General features: G+C 39.4%; 1 protein-coding gene across 6 annotated transcripts in view; it reads left to right on the forward strand.

Moving 5' to 3' along the window:
* Window positions 1–16,862, forward strand: part of APAF1 (apoptotic peptidase activating factor 1) — an 88,056-nt gene that overhangs the window by 56,826 nt on the left and 14,368 nt on the right. For all 6 annotated transcript variants that reach the window (XR_010122675.1, XM_054442254.2, XM_063646611.1 and 3 more), the window contains exons 19-22: window positions 2,380–2,505; window positions 4,484–4,603; window positions 8,245–8,361; window positions 11,328–11,453. Coding sequence is in view for 5 of the 6 variants with exons in the window: in XM_054442254.2 (XP_054298229.1) it covers window positions 2,380–2,505; window positions 4,484–4,603; window positions 8,245–8,361; window positions 11,328–11,453 (489 nt within the window). In the remaining variant the exon portion in view is untranslated. The remainder of the gene's footprint in view (window positions 1–2,379; window positions 2,506–4,483; window positions 4,604–8,244; window positions 8,362–11,327; window positions 11,454–16,862) is intronic.

Consider the following 16,862-nt stretch of genomic DNA (forward strand, 5'->3'; position numbering starts at 1 on the left):
TTTTTCCTTCAAAGATGGATTAGTGCTTTTTTTTGTTTTTTAATAGAAATGGGGGTCTCACTGTGTTGCCCAGGCTGGTCTTGAACTCTTGGCCTCAAGCAATACTCCCCCCGCCTTGGCCTCCCAAAATGCTGAGATCACAGGTATATCACCATGCCTGGCCAAAGACAGATTAGTTTTTCCAGGCTTTCTTACTCTTCATTCCTTAGGTTGGTTTTACCACCAGGTAGTTTGAAACCCCTTCAGATCACAGTTCCAAGAAGATGGGTATGGGCCTTTTGGAAAATAGAGAAATTCACTTGGTTCACAGCCTCCTCATCAAGGGAGCCATGACTACTGCAAGCATTTCTTCAGTGTTCTCTGCTTATTTAGCAAATTTTAGTGAGTTTGCCAGCCTTGCCCATTACTGTGAAGGTGTTGGGGGAGAGTTGCTAAACTATAGCCCTTCAACATGGAGGCACAGGTGAGAGTGAGGGCATGAGATCCATAGGTTTCTCCTAATTCTAGGTGCAGCAGTGCATATGACACTGAAGAACTTCCCTACTGAGACTCTTCCCATTGCACACAGAGGCAGGGAGTTTGAAAAAGCTCTAGTCCTGTCTGAAACAGTGGGAAGAAGTAGGGTGCTGTGGGCAGTGTTTTGTTGGGCAGAGACTTTGAATTGGAAGTGTTTTGTTTTGTGTTATTTTGCTTTTGAGACAGAGTCTCTCTCTGTCACCCAGGCTGCAGTGTAGTGTTGTAATCTCAGCTCACTGCAACCTCCACCTCCTGGGTTCAAGCTATTCTCTTGCCTTAGCTTTCTGAGTAGCTGGGATTACAGGCGCCCACCAGCACGCCCAGCTAATTTTTTTTTGTATTTTTCGTGGAGATGGGGTTTCACCATGTTGGCCAGGGTGGTCTCGAACTCCTGACCTCAAGTGATCCACCTGCCTCAGCCTCCCAAAGTGCTGGGGTTTATTGGGTTTTAGATATACTAGGAGATCTTGAACCTTATGTGTAGATCCTCAAAGTAAATGTGGAGCGTTCGTTAGGATTTTTAGAAACAGTACTAAGCAGCAACCCCTCTTTCAGCCTTTCCTGTCACTTCTAAAGTCCTTACCCTCTGCTATCCTTAGCAATCTCCAGGAAACAATGAAACAGTATCTTCCTTCTTGAAATGTAGGGACTTAGTTCTGGAGGCTCTGAGTGACAAAGAAATGATGGGAGAGAGATGGGGAGAAGAAAGTGGGAAGAGGGGGGAGGATTCTCAAGGGAGATTTTCAGTTTCTTAGGAGAGATTTTCAGTTGTGGAACCACTTTCATTTTTGGCCCTTAGCTCTGTATGTCCCAGCTTGGACTCTAGAGATAAGGCAGAGAAAATTTCATATAATTAGTTCATAACCATAGAACTCACTGAATGAAAGTCAGTCACTGGGCCTATGATGAGGTACTTGTTTTGTCCATGCTAGTTCTGAAATGATAAAGTAGTTCTGTAATTTAAAGTGTAATGAGAGGAACTCAGTCACATATGGTACTTCATTAGACTTGAATATATTAGAGTAATTTACAGCAGAACCCAGGATAAAATACCAGGCTGCTGGTAGACATGGTAATAAGCATGAATAACAAGAGAAATGTGTACATGTTACAATTATTGTGTTAATTTATTGTAGGTTTTACAGTCAGTTGAAATGAAGGTTAGATGACAGTATTAGTGGAAAATAATCTGAATATGGAAGCTGCTTTTGTTCATCCTATTATTTTTTGGATTGATTTTTTTAAAGTGATAAAATATTTGCATGATTCCAAAGTCAAAGTTTTATAATGTGTTATATTCAGAGAAGTCTTGCTTTCATCCCTATCCCTTCGCCTCTCTCTCCCTCCTTCCCTGCATATGTAACTATTTTCTGTTTTTGGCTTAACTGTCCAGTATTCTTGCATATATAAACAGATATCTATATGCATATATATCCATATCTGTATCCTTCTATATGTTCTTGTACATATTTTTCCATCTCATATAAAAGATAGTAGTGTATAGTATATAGACTCTTCTACACTTTGCTTTTTTTCTGTTAACAATATATCCTAGAGATTTGTCGTCATCAAGGTGTTTTTCTCATTCTTTTTAATGGCTGCATGATATTCCATTATGTGATTAATGTAGTTTATTCAGTTGGTTCCCTATTGATGAGTATTTAGTTTCCTAATATTTTCCTATAAAAAATAATGATGCACTAAATAATCTTCTGCATAAGACATTTTGTAGTTTTGGTAGTGTGTTTTTGAGCAATATTCATTGAAGTGGTATTGCTGGCTCATTCTTGCTATTTTCAATATTTTTGCTATCTTCAAAATGCTTATGTATGTGATTTCCTATATGCTGTGTTTATTCTGTAGTTGTGGAATATAGACTCACGTTCAAAGGTGGCTGATTGCAGAGGACATTTAAGTTGGGTTCATGGTGTGATGTTTTCTCCTGATGGATCATCATTTTTGACATCTTCTGATGACCAGACAATCAGGGTGAGAAATATTGAGATTTTCATTTTGAACATTTCCTGATGGTGAGCTAAACCTCCTACAAACTAAGAAATTGATGGGTAGCACTGAGGTAAGCAAAATAGGAAACTAGTACTATATTCCTATTCACCCTGGAAAAGTGCTATTATATGGAGTGTAACAGTCTCATTCATTCACTACATGTTCATTGAGGATTACCATGGGCCAGGTGCTGTGGGAACTTCAGTGATTAAACTGTATTTTGGTTAATTTAAAATACTGCATTTGATCTCTCAGAAAAATTTTTGACCCTTTTCTTTACCTTGAATTCCTACATCCAATTACTTGCCAATTCTGAGAGAGTCTACCTTTTCATTTTCTATTATAATCTCTACCTTTCCATTTCTGCTTCCCAAGTTCAGGACTTTGTTACCTGTTACTTCTCTTGTTGTATTAGTCTCTGCCACAAGTCTTCTTTCTTGCTTTTCTGCATGCAGCTTCTAAGATATTTTTTTCATGTACAATACAGTCATGTCATTTTGGCTCAGAAATAGATAGTGGCTCCCTTGTCTACCAAAGTAAATATATACTTCTGTTTCTGCCATTAAGCTTCTCCACAGCATGGCCTCATTCTGCTCCACTCTGTCTCCCAGTTTATTCCTACAGGGAACCAACACTGCACTGCTCACATTTTCCCAAACACTCCGTAGTTCCCTGCTTCTGTGCTTTTCCTTAAGTGGTTTCTTATATTTGGAATGCTCTGCTTACCTGTATCTCTGTTTGTTGAAATCCTAACCATTCTATAAGTCTCCTCAAGCCTTCTCTATTTGGGGAGAATGCCTGTCTCTCTTAATGCCATCTAATTCTATGTCATTTTCTAGTGGTGCTTATCAAATTTTGACTTGAATTTAAATACAGATATGATTTACTCCTTATTTCCAACACTCCACTGCTTCTCTGGCTTATTGATGTATCTTGCATTATAAGCTCTTTGAGGCCAGGAACCCTGGCTGGTCCCCACAGCATCCTAATACAGCGTTATATATAAATTATAGCTGAAATTCATTCAGTGCTTACTATATTCAAGACGTTATGCAAAGTACTATATATATATATATATATATATATGTACATATAAATTTACTAATTCTCACAATAGTCCCTTTTGCAGATGAGGAAACAGGCAGAGAAAGACTGAGAAAGGTCATTGGTACTTGACATGCCAGTCTCAGTGAGCTTGAGCCAGAATATAAATCAACACACTGCTTTCTTCATCAAGAATGTCTTCTTGAAATGAAATAAGCTGCATCACTAGGCACAGTTACAGTGTGTTTAGTGATATAGTTGATTTACGTTCTGGTACAAACTTTTTTTTTTTTTGAGATGGAGTCTTGCTCTGTTGCCCAGGCTGGAGTGAAGTGGCACAATCTTGGCTCACTGCAACCTCCACCTCCCAGGTTCAAGCAATTCTCCTGTCTCAGCCTCCTGAGTAGCTAGGACAACAGGTGCACACCACCACGCCCGGCCAAGTTTTGTATTTTTAGTAGAAACGGGGTTTCACCAGGTTGATCAGACTGGTCTTGAACTCCTGACCTCAGGTGATCCACCCACCTTGGCCTCCCAAAGTGCTGGGATTACAGGTGTGAGCCCCTGCACCCAGCCCGAACTTCTTATCTTGTGGATTGGTATCAAACAGTTTGATAACCAGCAGGAGGTCCTTATCTTTGAGTAACACTGGGTTAAGCAACCTGCCTGAAGTTACAACTTTAGGTAGCACTAGAATTCATACTGAGGAATTTTGGCTCTGGAGCCCATAACTCTTAATACTAACTGCATCTCACTATAGATTGTGTTAGTAAATATTTATTTTTCGATTATAATCTAATATTGAAACCTTTCTAGCATCATAGGTATTTTATGTGAAACATAGTTTGTCTCTCGCTTTAAGATGAAGACATGTTATTTTAGAGATGGAATGATAATTTCTTTATCTCTTAATCAGCTCTGGGAGACAAAGAAAGTATGTAAGAACTCTGCTGTAATGTTAAAGCAAGAAGTAGATGTTGTGTTTCAAGAAAATGAAGTGATGGTCCTTGCAGTTGACCATATAAAACGTCTGCAAGTGAGTATGTTTTAGAAAACAATTGGAAAATTGTTTTGGTTGAATTTTCTATTCACGGTTTTTCTTGTTTTTGGACTTGGGATTAAACATAATTATTTTGTATCTAACAGGTATCCAGTAGACATTAGTTAAATAAATATATATAGGTCTTGAGCTGAGGCTCAGATATGCTTATATTTAGAATTAAATTAGATAATTCCTCATCTCACTGCTCTTCTGTTGGTATCTATGATCACATTCTTTGATTTGCATGGAGTCTAAGAATACCATGAGGACAAACTCATGTTGTCTACAAGAGTGATTCAGACATGTCTGATGGAGTGTGCAAGGGGGATGAGCATATGGAAGCATTTTTAAAAGGGAAGGATTCCAGGGTCTTTGAAAGAACAGAAGTCACTTTAGGTGAAGAAGGAGTCTGATTGATTGGAACTGAGGTGAAAGGAGCTGGGCTTTACATACTGAAGTACACCTGTTCATTCATTTACACACACCTTTGTTCAGTAAATATTTATTGAATGCTTATTTTGGTCCTTGAGGAGGAAAGGGTTGCGTAGTAAAATTGAAAGAACTGTATTGCTTAGGGATCCAAACAGCACTACTCTAGTCTGTTCTCCTTCTGCCACCCAACAAAGAGTGGGACACGTGAGAGGAAGGCATTTCTCAACTAGCTGAAGAGAGAAGGAGTCCCAAAGATCCATTGGCAGAGGAATGGTATTTAGGAGCTCGGAGTGGTGGTAACAGATGCCCTAAGAGCAGATGCCCTAAGGAGCACTGGAGTTCAAGAGCAGGTTGGCACCGCTGTGCTGGTGGCTAAATAAGGTGTCATTGCATTGACAGAGATGTCCTGGAAGTGGTGATAGCATTGTAGATAGTGGCAGCAAGAGAAAGCAGATGCCTCATAGAAGATCAAAATACAGAGGCTATCTATACGTTGGTTAGCCCAAGTAGAACAGCAGAGTATGGACCATTGAAGGAGGTGTCAGCATGTGGATCTGAAAGCATGGGACTGTGACTTGTGGCTGAGAGAGGTGGTAAGAGCAAGCAGCCAGATAAGAAGGGCAGGAGGTGGCATGGCTTTTAGGTGAACTGGTGGGACATTCTCCCTTGCCCTGAGGATTCCCTGAGACATAGGATTGAGAAGGACAGAAACCCTTTCATAGTGAGGGCTAATTTTCTTTCTTTTGTTTTTCTTTTGAGACAGTCTCTCTCTGTCTCCTAGGCTGGCGTGCAGTGGCACGATCTTGGCTCACTGCAACCTCCACCTCCTGGGTTCAAGAGATTCTCATGCCTCAGCCTCCCGAGTAGCTGGGACTACAGGTGTGTGCTACCACGCATGGCTAATTTTTGTAATTTTAGTAGAGACAGGCTTTTGCCATTTTGGCCTGGCTGGTCTTGAACACCTGACCTCAAGTGATCCACCCACCTCGGCCTCCCAAAGAGCTGGGATTATAGGTGTGAGCCACCATGCCCAGCCTAAGGGTTATTTTTTATTTATTTTTTTTATTTTTAGTAGAGATGGAACTATTTTCTCATAGTATATTTAGGGCCTTTCATTAGCTCTTTAAGACCACGAATACAGCTTGAGTTAACTTTTTCCATATGGGTTTTAGAAGTGCTTTATTAACTTCTAGGGAAAGGTTTTGGCAGTGATAACATAATCTTATGCCATCTTTTCATTTGATTTTTCTTGATTTGCTTATTGAAAGATGGGGAGCATGAATGTGTTTGAGAGAGTGAAATGAGATAGTGATGTCAAGCTAGAGAGGAGAGAGAGGAGCAGAACAGAGAAGACGAGAGTAATAGAGCACATGTGTGGAAGGTCTGAGAGGAAGCAAATGATTGAGACAGATGGACAGAGGGTAGGACAGAGTTTAATGAGTTGTCATTCAAAAATTTTTTTTTTGTAGAGATGGGGGCATCTCACTATGTTGACCAGGCTGGTCTCGAACTCCTGGCCTCAAGTGCTCCTCCTGCCTCAAGTGCTCCTCCTGCCTCTGCCTCCCAGAATGCTGGGATTACAGGCAAGAGCTGCCATGCCCAGCTCAAACCTTAACAAGTTGTAAAGCTGTAGAGCTCAGCTTGGTGTAGTGGAGAGAATAGTGACTTTTCACTAAGGAGACCTAGGTGTAAGTTCAGACTTCTTTATCAACTAGTTCTGTGATGTTGAATAAATTGTATCACCTCTTTGCGCCTCAGTTTGTAAGGTCCTTTTCATCTTTACAGTCTCTGAGCTAGTTACAGGGTCAAAGTAGAATCCAAATTCAGGAGTAGATACTAGGAGTAAATCGCCTGGTATGTGGTAACTTCTTGTTTACTGTGGGTGTCAAAATCAAGCTGTAAGTCACCTCTGAATATGGCTTGCTTCGATTTTACAAGTTTTACTATTGTCCTCAATATGCTGATTAGGAGCTCCTAATGCACAGTACTTCTGGGGTGAATTGGGATATGGAATTCAATGTGAATTTCTCATTAACTGTTTTTTAGAAAGCTGATTCTTCCACTTGGGATATTTCTACTTCAGTTTTCTTGACAAATTTAGTGTCCTCATGCTTGTATTTCCTTTATTAAATTTGTGCAACCTTTCTTTAATGACTGTTGTAACTGTGAGACTTAAAAAGTCATCTGTCTATAAAGGTATCATTCTATGTCAGTGGTTGTGGGAGAGTTTAGAGGATAAACTTAATAGTTTCATTTAAGTGAAGAAAACATTTTTTAGTTACTACTTAAAGAGCTCTTGAAATTAATTTTTGAGAGAAGATGTTCAGCTCTTCGTAGTTCAATTTTCATTTTGAATATCTAATAGATCAAAATGTGCTAGGTAAAATAATGTTAAGGAAAAGCTACCTGTGGTTGACTCTGTAATCTTTGTACCAGAAACAAAGATGACGCCTATTTCATGTTGAAAAATAATTCAAGAGTTTTAGTTTATGACACTAAGAGAGAGGTATCTGACAATTGATTTAAGCCTGAGAAATATTTTCCCAGGTCACATGTTTTAGATGAGTGATAAGGCATCATAATTCATGGGATTTAAGCATTGGTACAGATTATGAAATTAGGTAATCTTTGTTTAACCATTGTAAATCCAGCTATGCAAATTATGCTTATGAGTTCTTCTCCATTGTCCTCACTGCCCCAGCTCCAAGAAAAAGAATCTTAATTTACACTGTTTTGTGAGTGATTTGGAGGATATAAGTCCCATTTTAATTTGTCTTTTTATGTCTGTCTCAGTCTTGTTTGACCAACAGCTTTGAAATGTAGCAGAAAAGTATATTTTAACAAACGATAGCCCTATTAAAAGTGGGCTTTGTGAAGAAATGGAAAACAGGGTGTGGAGCTAGCTGTGGGATTATAAATCAGACAGATGTGTCTCAGGTGGCGGGCACAGCAGCTGCTTTTTAAACCTTGTAATGCTCGTTTTATTTTATGAAAATGTATTTGAACTACCAAAGTGGAATGAAATGAAAGTGTGAAGTGCTAAATGCAGCTGCTAAGACTAGGATATGGCTTGTTGTTCCCCTGAGAGCTCTTGTTGGTTATTTTCTGTGTTTTATTTTATTTTTTTCAATTGAAGCCTCTGTTCTGAAGAACAAAAACTGCTCTTACAGCCTAATAACTGATTTTGCCTCATTTTTCATTAGCTCATTAATGGAAAAACAGGTCAGATTGATTATCTGACTGAAGCTCAAGTTAGCTGCTGTTGCTTAAGTCCACATCTTCAGTACATTGCATTTGGAGATGAAAATGGAGCCATTGAGGTATTCAGTGCTAGTCTTCGGAATCTTTCTGTACAGAATTAAATAAAACTAATTATATGTCTGGCATTGTGCACTTCTATTTTTATTTTTATTTTTGAAATGGGGTCTTGCTGTGTCACCCACGCTGAGTGCAGTGACAGGATCACAGCTGACTGCAGCCTTGACCTTCTGAGCTCAAGTGATTTTCCCGCTTAAGCCTCCTGAGTAGCTAGGACCACAGGTGTGTGTCACCATGCCTGACTAATTTTTTTTTTTGTAGAGATGGGGTCCTCTGTGTTGCTCAGGCTGGTCTCACACTCCTGGGTTTAAGTGATTGTCCTGCCTCAGCCTCCCAAAGTGTTGGGATTATAGGCATGGGAGCCGCTGTGCCTGGCTATTGTATACTTTTTTTTTTTGAGACAGGATCTCACCTTGTTGCCCAGGCTGGAGTGCAGTGGTACAGTCTTGGCTCACTGCAGCCTTTGCCTCCCAGGCTCAAGCAGTCCTCCCACCACAGCCTCCTGAGTAACTGGGACTTCAGGTATGCACCACCACACCTAGCTAATTTTTCTGTTTCTGTAGAGATGGAGGTTTCACCAGTGTTGCCCAGGCTGGCATTAAACTTTTGGGCTCAAGTGATCTACCCATCTTGGCCTCCCAGAGTGTTGGGATTACAGGCATGAGCCACCATATCCAGCCTATTGTACACTTTTATACTAAATAAATCTTTCTGTGATCCATTAGTCATTGTTCTGTTAAACTAACAATCATCTTATCCAGTTGGCTGTATATTTTTCAGATTTCCTTTATTACTGTTTCTCATGCTTTTTGTCTTTTTATGTCCCTTATTCTCTACTTAGTTGTTTGGCTGTTCTCCACATATATCAAATACTATCTATCAAGATTTCGCTAACTATGCAAAGAGCATTTTTTTCTCCTCTTCTTAGAAGCCCAGCCATGTGGGGTATAAGTTGTTTCCATTTTGGTACTGATAAGGCTCATGGGGAATATGGGCACAGGGCTGCCTGTGCTTGCCTGTTCCACCAGTCCTTGCTGTTCTACTTTTGGTGGCAGAAGAACCTCAGTTCACCACCTGAAATCCTTAATTTATCTAACAAGACCAAATAGGTAAAAATAGAAACACTTTGCAAGGCAAAAATGTAGTATAATAAAAGGCATTTTGGATAAAAATATTGTTGTCTTTATCACAAGTGAAATTCATCACAAAAGCACATTTCTCTAGCTTTATAATGGTTTTTCAAAAACATTGGTTCCTTCTCTCACTTTTCTCACCAGGTGTCTGGGAATTATTTTTTAACCAATTACTTATGGCACTGGCCAGTTATTTTACTTTGGATTCATTTTCATAAGGAATTACACAAATATTCTCTAGTCCATATGGCCCCACAGAGAAGTGACTATATGCTTAGACACAAAGTGAAGAAGGAAGCATTTACACAGTGATCTCAATACTCTTATATATTTGCCATGGCCCTTGTGTCATGGATTGAGAGTTCAGGCTTTGTTTTCTCTTTATTATTGTGAAAAATTTATTTATCATTTGTTAAGATGTGTACTATTCTGGGATAAAGTACATCATGGATATGTATTTCTTAAGCAAGGGATAATTGTATGTTTACAGGTGAACCTTAGACTTCCATCTTAGGCTCATCTCTCAAACTGTTGTATATTATTATTTATTCTTAAAGAGTCCTTGGTTTCCCTTTTCTCTTTACCTTGATGTCAAGGTAAAGAGAATACCTTGGCAAGATACCACATTCTTTTCATTTTTACCATCTATCTTAAAATAAGTCTTTTAGATAGTTTAAAAATAAACTCACAACACACATGTGCTTCTTCCACATCGTTAGTTCCCTCAAAGTCATCAAATAATATAAATAATACATAATGAACCATGTGAAATTACCAGTATTTACCTATAAGTGGCAGTTTCATATGGTGTAGCCTCATATCATCAAATAATAGCAGCTACCATTTATTAACTGTTTACTGTGCCAGATGCTCTCATTGAATTCTTATAACATCCTGGATGTTCGGTGTTGTTATTCTTGTTTTAAAGATGTCTAAACTCTTATTTCCACAATTTTCATAAAATCAGTAAGTGGCAGAGCTAGGATTCAAACCCAGATCTCTGAGGCTATGTGCTCAACTGTTATGCTATCCTGCCCTTGCCTCATAGGGTTTGTGAGATCGTTCATCCTGCTCATTTAGGAAGGTTCCCGTTCACACAATTCCCCTTTGTTTTCAAGGGGCTTTTCTTCCAGACATGTGGGTTAGTTTTGAGTTTCTGGTGTCTCCTGCTTTAGCATCATCTGTATTTTCCTTAGGCTTTCTTGAGTACATTTTAATTTGGTCAACGAAACATATTTCCTCTCTTTTTGTTTTTTTGGTATGAGTTCATTTGAAAGCCTTTTTTTTTTCTTTTTTTTTTTGACATGGTCATTATCTTTTGAATTTGTTACTACTTTTATTTGGAGTATTATTAGTCTTTGGCCCTCTTAAGTATTCTCATTGCACTGCCCGCCAGCCTTCTCATATCCTGTCTCCCTCATCATCTTTTATCTTTCCTTGTTTGTGTTGTTTTATGAATAATTTGCCTTCTCATCCAGAACTTACTTTCTTCTCTCTTATCCATCTTAAATGTCTTTTTTTTTTTTTTTTTGGAGGGCAAGCCCAGACAGCCACTTGTTTGATGAAGTGGGTAGTTGAGTACTCAGAAGGACCACTGGTTCCTACTGCTGTCTGATGATTGCAGTGAGTGTTTTATTTTAGGGTACAGTATATTTGCATGTATGCATACATGGTGTGCATATATATATGTGACATTCATTTGTTTTTAATTAGGCTGGAAGCACCAGATGGAAATTCTGTACCCTCTAGTCTAATTTTAGTTTAATATCTTTGGGGTGTAATGCCTGTGTGTTGCTTAGTTTCTTCTTAATTTTCTGTGTTTTTCTGCTTTGAAGATTTTAGAACTTGTAAACAATAGAATCTTCCAGTCCAGGTTTCAGCACAAGAAAACTGTATGGCACATCCAGTTCACAGCTGATGAGAAGACTCTTATTTCAAGTTCTGATGATTCTGAAATTCAGGTGAGAGGGAGGATGAACTCTTAACATATTTAATGCTGATTCTAGCAAAGGAACACTATGATTATGCCTAAAATCTGGTGTATATTTTAAACACATTACATTGGGCATACATTCAGATTATGCACATGGGCTTAGATGAAACCTATGGGTGTTTCATATTTTTCTGTGGGTGAGGCAGACAGTTTATCTTAGAACTCTCTGTTGGAAGGTTGTTTATTTTGAAAATGAAGGGTTTGTTTGCATTTTCTTGCCTGTCTTGGTATTTGGATTTGTATCAGTAAGTATACTTTTTGCCACATTTATGTAATTTCTCTTTATTTTTCTTTACAGTAGTAAAATCCAATGGAAATCATTTCATTCTTTTAAGAACAAAATGTATTACAGGAATGAAATTCTGTGAAAAGAGAATGGTTTGACATAATAAAGAATTGTGGATATGGAGGCCTAAACTTACTATATATTCTTTTAAAATTTACTTGATTATTAAAGTCCCAATGCACATTCTTTTAAAATTCAAATAGTATTACAAGACTTATTATGAAAAATAGACCCTTTCCCCCATTTCTCGTTCTCCAGAGGCACCACTTTTAGCTTTTAGATGTTTCTTTTGATATTACCTTCATGTCTCTATATGGCATGCTTATAGTGCTCTTCTTGATTTTCCCATTTGAGAAGTTATCTACCGAATTCCCTACAGGAAGACGTCGCTTTTTTCCTCCTTTCACCTGTCCTGCCTTCAGCTTATGTGCATGCACACGTTCACAGACACTCATTTATCAATCCATTTACCCCAATTATAACGAAATTTTGTTTAGATCCTTCCTGTTACTATGATCACTGTGTACTAAGGGTACTGTGAATGCGTTTTTTGCCTTAACGTAATTTAGGAAAATTTGACCTTTGGGTGTAGTTGGAAATTATTTTACACTAAAACTTTGAAGACATTGCTCCATTTTCTTCCAAGTTCCAAAGTTCATGCTGAAAAGTCTGAAGTCATTTTGCTGCCTAATCTTTCTCTCTGGAAGATTTTAGGATCTTCATTTATCCCCAGAATTTTGAAATTTCCTGATGATACACTGTGGTGTTAGTTTTTATTCATTGTTTTGGACATTCAGTCTTCCTTTTCAATTTGGAAACCTATGATTTTCAATTCATGGAAGTTGAATTATTTCTTTGATTCTTTCCTTTTTGTTCCAGTTTGCTTTCTCTTTTTGTAACACCCATTATTCAGATGTTAGATCTCCTGGACTGATAATCTAGTTTTCTTTTTCCACATTTCATCTTTCTATACTGTGCTTTATGTTTTTTAATTTTTTTTTTTTTTGAGATGGAATCTCACTCTGTCACCCAGGCTGGAGTGCAGTGGCGCGATCTTGGCTCACTGTAACCTCTGCCTCCTGGGTTCAAGCAATTATTCTGGCTCAGCCTCCTGAGTAGCTGGGATTACAGCCGTATGCCACCATGCCAAGCTAAATTTTTGTATTTTTTTAGTAGAGATGAGATTTCATCATGCTGGCCAGGCTGGTCTTGAACTCCTGACCTCGTGATCTGCCCGCCTTGGCCTCCCAAAGTGCTGGGATTACAGGCATGAGCCCCCACACCTGGCCTACTGTGCTCTATTTTCTGGGAGTTTTCCTCAGTTTTGCCTTCCAGCCATTTTATTGAGTTTTTCATTTCTACTAGTATATTTCTAATGCGTTAAATTCTTATTTTGTAGATAGAATATTTTATCTCTCTGAGGAGATATACACACAGACAGGTAAATATATATATATAACATATATAGAAATTATACACACACACACACAAACTTTTTTTGTTTTTTTTGAGACAGAGTTTCACTCTTGTTGCCTAGGCTGGAGTACAATGGTGCGACCTTGGCTTGCTGCAACCCCCACCTCCTGGGTTCCAGCGATTCTCCTGCCTCAGCCTCCTGAGTATCTGGGATTACAGGCATGCACAACCACACCCTGCTAATTTTTGTATATTTAGTAGAGATAGGGTTTCTTCATGTTGGTCAGGCTGGTCTTGAACTCTGGACCTCAGGTGATCCACCCGCCTTGGCCTCCCAATGTGCTGGGATTACAGGCATTAGCCACTGTGCCTGGCTTATATATATAATTTTTTCCCCATAAATTTTTGTTTTGCTGCATAATTGCTGTTCCCTCCAAGTTGCTTTTTTCTGTTTGGTTGTTTTGACTTCCTATTTTGAAGGCCTCCTTAGCTCTCAGTGGTCATTGGCTACCAGAGATGTGTACCAAACAACTGGCTGAAAGCTCTGTGTGTTGACTGAGATCTTCTCTAAAAGGTGAATCTGAAAGGGGAAACTTTGTTGTGAGTATCCTCAGGTCTTTTGTCTTGGTCTCCTCAGATTCCTAGAGAGGAATTTTCTGGTCTTTTGCCTGGAGGATAAACCTGGCTGGCAGGTTCTCAGAGCTAAGTTGGGGAAGATAACAGGAAGTATTAATAGATGTTGGATCTCAGCATTTAGTATGTACACCTTCCCTTGATCCCTCATTCTCAGAATTGTAATTCTACCCTCAGTTGTGCTGGTGCCCTTAAATTCAGAGATTCTTCTTTCTAGTTTGCTGTCACTGTCTGTCTACTTTCTTCCTTTTTTTCCCATAGTAACTTTGGGATTCAACAGCAATTCTTTTCTTTTTTCTTTTTTTTTTTTTTGAGATAGTCTTGCTCTATGGCCTAGGCCGGAGTGCAGTGATGCAATCTCGGCTCACTGAAACCTCCACCTCCGAGGTTCAAGTGATTCTCCTGCCTCAGCCTCCTGAGTAGCTGGGATTATAGGCACCTGCCACCACATGCAGCTATTTTTTTTGTATTTTTAGTAGAGACAAGGTTTCACGATGTTGGCCAGGCTGGTCTTGAACTCCTGATCTCAAGTGATCTCACCTTGGCCTCCCAAAGTGCTGGGATTACAGGTGTGAGCCACCGTGCCTGGCCTTCTTTTTTATATGAAATCAAGTTTCCTAAACTCCTTGGAGGAGTGGGGAAGTCCAGCATTTCTAGCTTCACAGCTCTGCAGCTCGTTCTCTTATTTTCACGAGGCATTAAAAATATGGCCTTACTGGGCGCAGCGGCTCACACCTTTAATCCCAACACTTTGGGAGTCTGAGGTGGGAGGATTGCTTGAGGCAGGGGTTAGAGACCAGCCTGGGCAACATAGCGAGACCCCATCTCTACAAAACAAAATAAATTAGCCAGGTGTGGTAGTGCATGCCTATAATCCCAGCTACTCAGGAGGCTGAGGTTGGAGGATCGCTTGAGCCTATGAGGTCCAGGCTGGAGGGAGCTATGATCATGCTACTGCACTCCAGCCTGGGCAAAAGAGCAAGTCCCCATCTCAAATATATAATGGTCTTGTTCTTAGGAGATCTCTTTGCTCCATCTCCTTCCCTCACAGTTATTTCAACCTTCTCTTTCCTTTGTTGCCCTTATCCTTGTTCTACTCCATTGGATTCCATTCCCTGTGGTTTCTCCTCATTGTAGGGTTGTTCTGGTTAATTCTGAGAGCTCACAAGGCTCACACTGCTCCAGTCCTTCCAGACTGTACCCAGCCCCCTCACACTCAGTGTCTGCTGCTCTTCTCTAGTTGTTCCATTGCACTTTCCGGTGAACACCGTGTGGCTATCTTAGGATTCTCTGCCTCCTAATTCCTAATACTTATATTAGCCCCACCCTCATTTCCTCCTTTGGGTATACTCAGTGCCTTCCATTTTTGAGCATTTTGGGAGTTCATAATGCCGATTTTGTTGCTTTAGACTTTTTCTTTTTCTTTTTTTTTTTTTTGAGACAGTCTTGCTCTGTTGCCAGGCTGGAGTGCAGTGGCATGATCTTGGCTCACTGCAGCCTCCGGCCTCCTGGGTTCAAGCAATTCCCCTGCCTCAGCCTCCTGAGTAGCTGGGACTACAGGCACATGCCACCATGCCCAGCTAATTTTTTTTTTTTTTGTATTTTTTTTAGTAGAGATGGGGTTTCACCATGTTGACCAGGATGGTCTTGATCTCTTGACCTTGTGATCCTCCCGCCTCAGCCTCCCAAAGTGCTGAGATTACAGGTGTAAGCCACCATGCCTGGCCGCTTTTGACTTTTTATAATGCCTTTAGGATTCTGTTTTCTTGACTTTGCTGAGTCAGTTACCATTCTCTTGCTTTCCAGCCTCCCACATTTTGTTGCTGTTATCTCCTTTCTCATTCTTTTGACCTTGCCATTTTAGTAGGGCTTTAGAAGTGAAGGATATAATGCATATGTTCAATGGAAGTTATTATATTCTTTTATTTAGTATATATATTAATTGTGGTGGCAATATTTAATTGTATTGTTAAAAACTGTTTTGGGAAAAAGATCTTTTAATGTTATGTCTGTGTGAGTCCTAGGACGCAGTATGATTGGAATGAAATTTGGCTTCAGTACAGAAACTTATTTGTTATAGGCTCCCATGACACTGGTGTTCTAGCTGTAAAACTCAGTGTAATAGTCACCTTTCTTCCTCTCCAGATGTCTTTGGAATGGGTAAAACTAAAAACTACATCTGATGAAGTTCTTTTGAGACATTGTATACTATGTATTCTATCAAAAGTTAAATTCATAAGGTTTTTATGACCAGCTTGACGATTTCAGGTATTCTCAGCTAGGGGGAAGAATATTTTCTAGAAATATTTTTAGAAAAGGAGTTAGATTATATTTAGAAATATGAGTTAAGTAGTTGTGTTTCTTCCTCTTTTTCTGTTCTACTCAGAATAGTTATTACATTTACAGTGTTTTAAATGTAACAAAACTCTTTAGATATTTTCAAGAAATGACTGGTTGGGTTTTGTTTTCATTTTTTAAAGTTTTTGTAAATGATTAAATAGAGGTTTGTTTTAATTATCTTTGTATCTCCAAAGCCTGGAATCCAGTAAGGGTTCTGTAAATCTTGGCTGAGCTGAAGTTATTGCCAAAATTTGAAGAATCAACTCACCTGATTATAGCCCTTAGGATTGTGAAAATTGAGGTCTACTTTGGTAGTTTTTGATCCTTTACCTTGAGGTAAATAAAGGCCAAGTATTACCCATGCTTACATGAGCCAGTATATAAGACTATGTTAGTTCTTGCTGGTATGAAAAGTTTCCAGCCAGGCGTGGTGGCTCACGCCTATAATCCCAGCACTTTGGGAGGCCGAGGCGGGCGGATCACAAGGTCAGGAGATCGAGACCATCCTGGCTAACACGGTGAAACCCCATCTCTACTAAAAAATACAAAAAAATTAGCCAGGCGTGGTGGCAGGCACCTGTAGTCCCAGCTACTCAGGAGGCTCAGGCAGGAGAATGGCGTGAACCCGGGAGGCGAAGCTTGCAGTGAGCTGAGATCCCACCACTACACTCCAGCCTGGGCGACAGACCAAGACTCTGTCTC

Source organism: Pongo pygmaeus, chromosome 10, assembly GCF_028885625.2.
Source record: "Pongo pygmaeus isolate AG05252 chromosome 10, NHGRI_mPonPyg2-v2.0_pri, whole genome shotgun sequence".
NCBI lineage: Eukaryota > Metazoa > Chordata > Mammalia > Primates > Hominidae > Pongo > Pongo pygmaeus.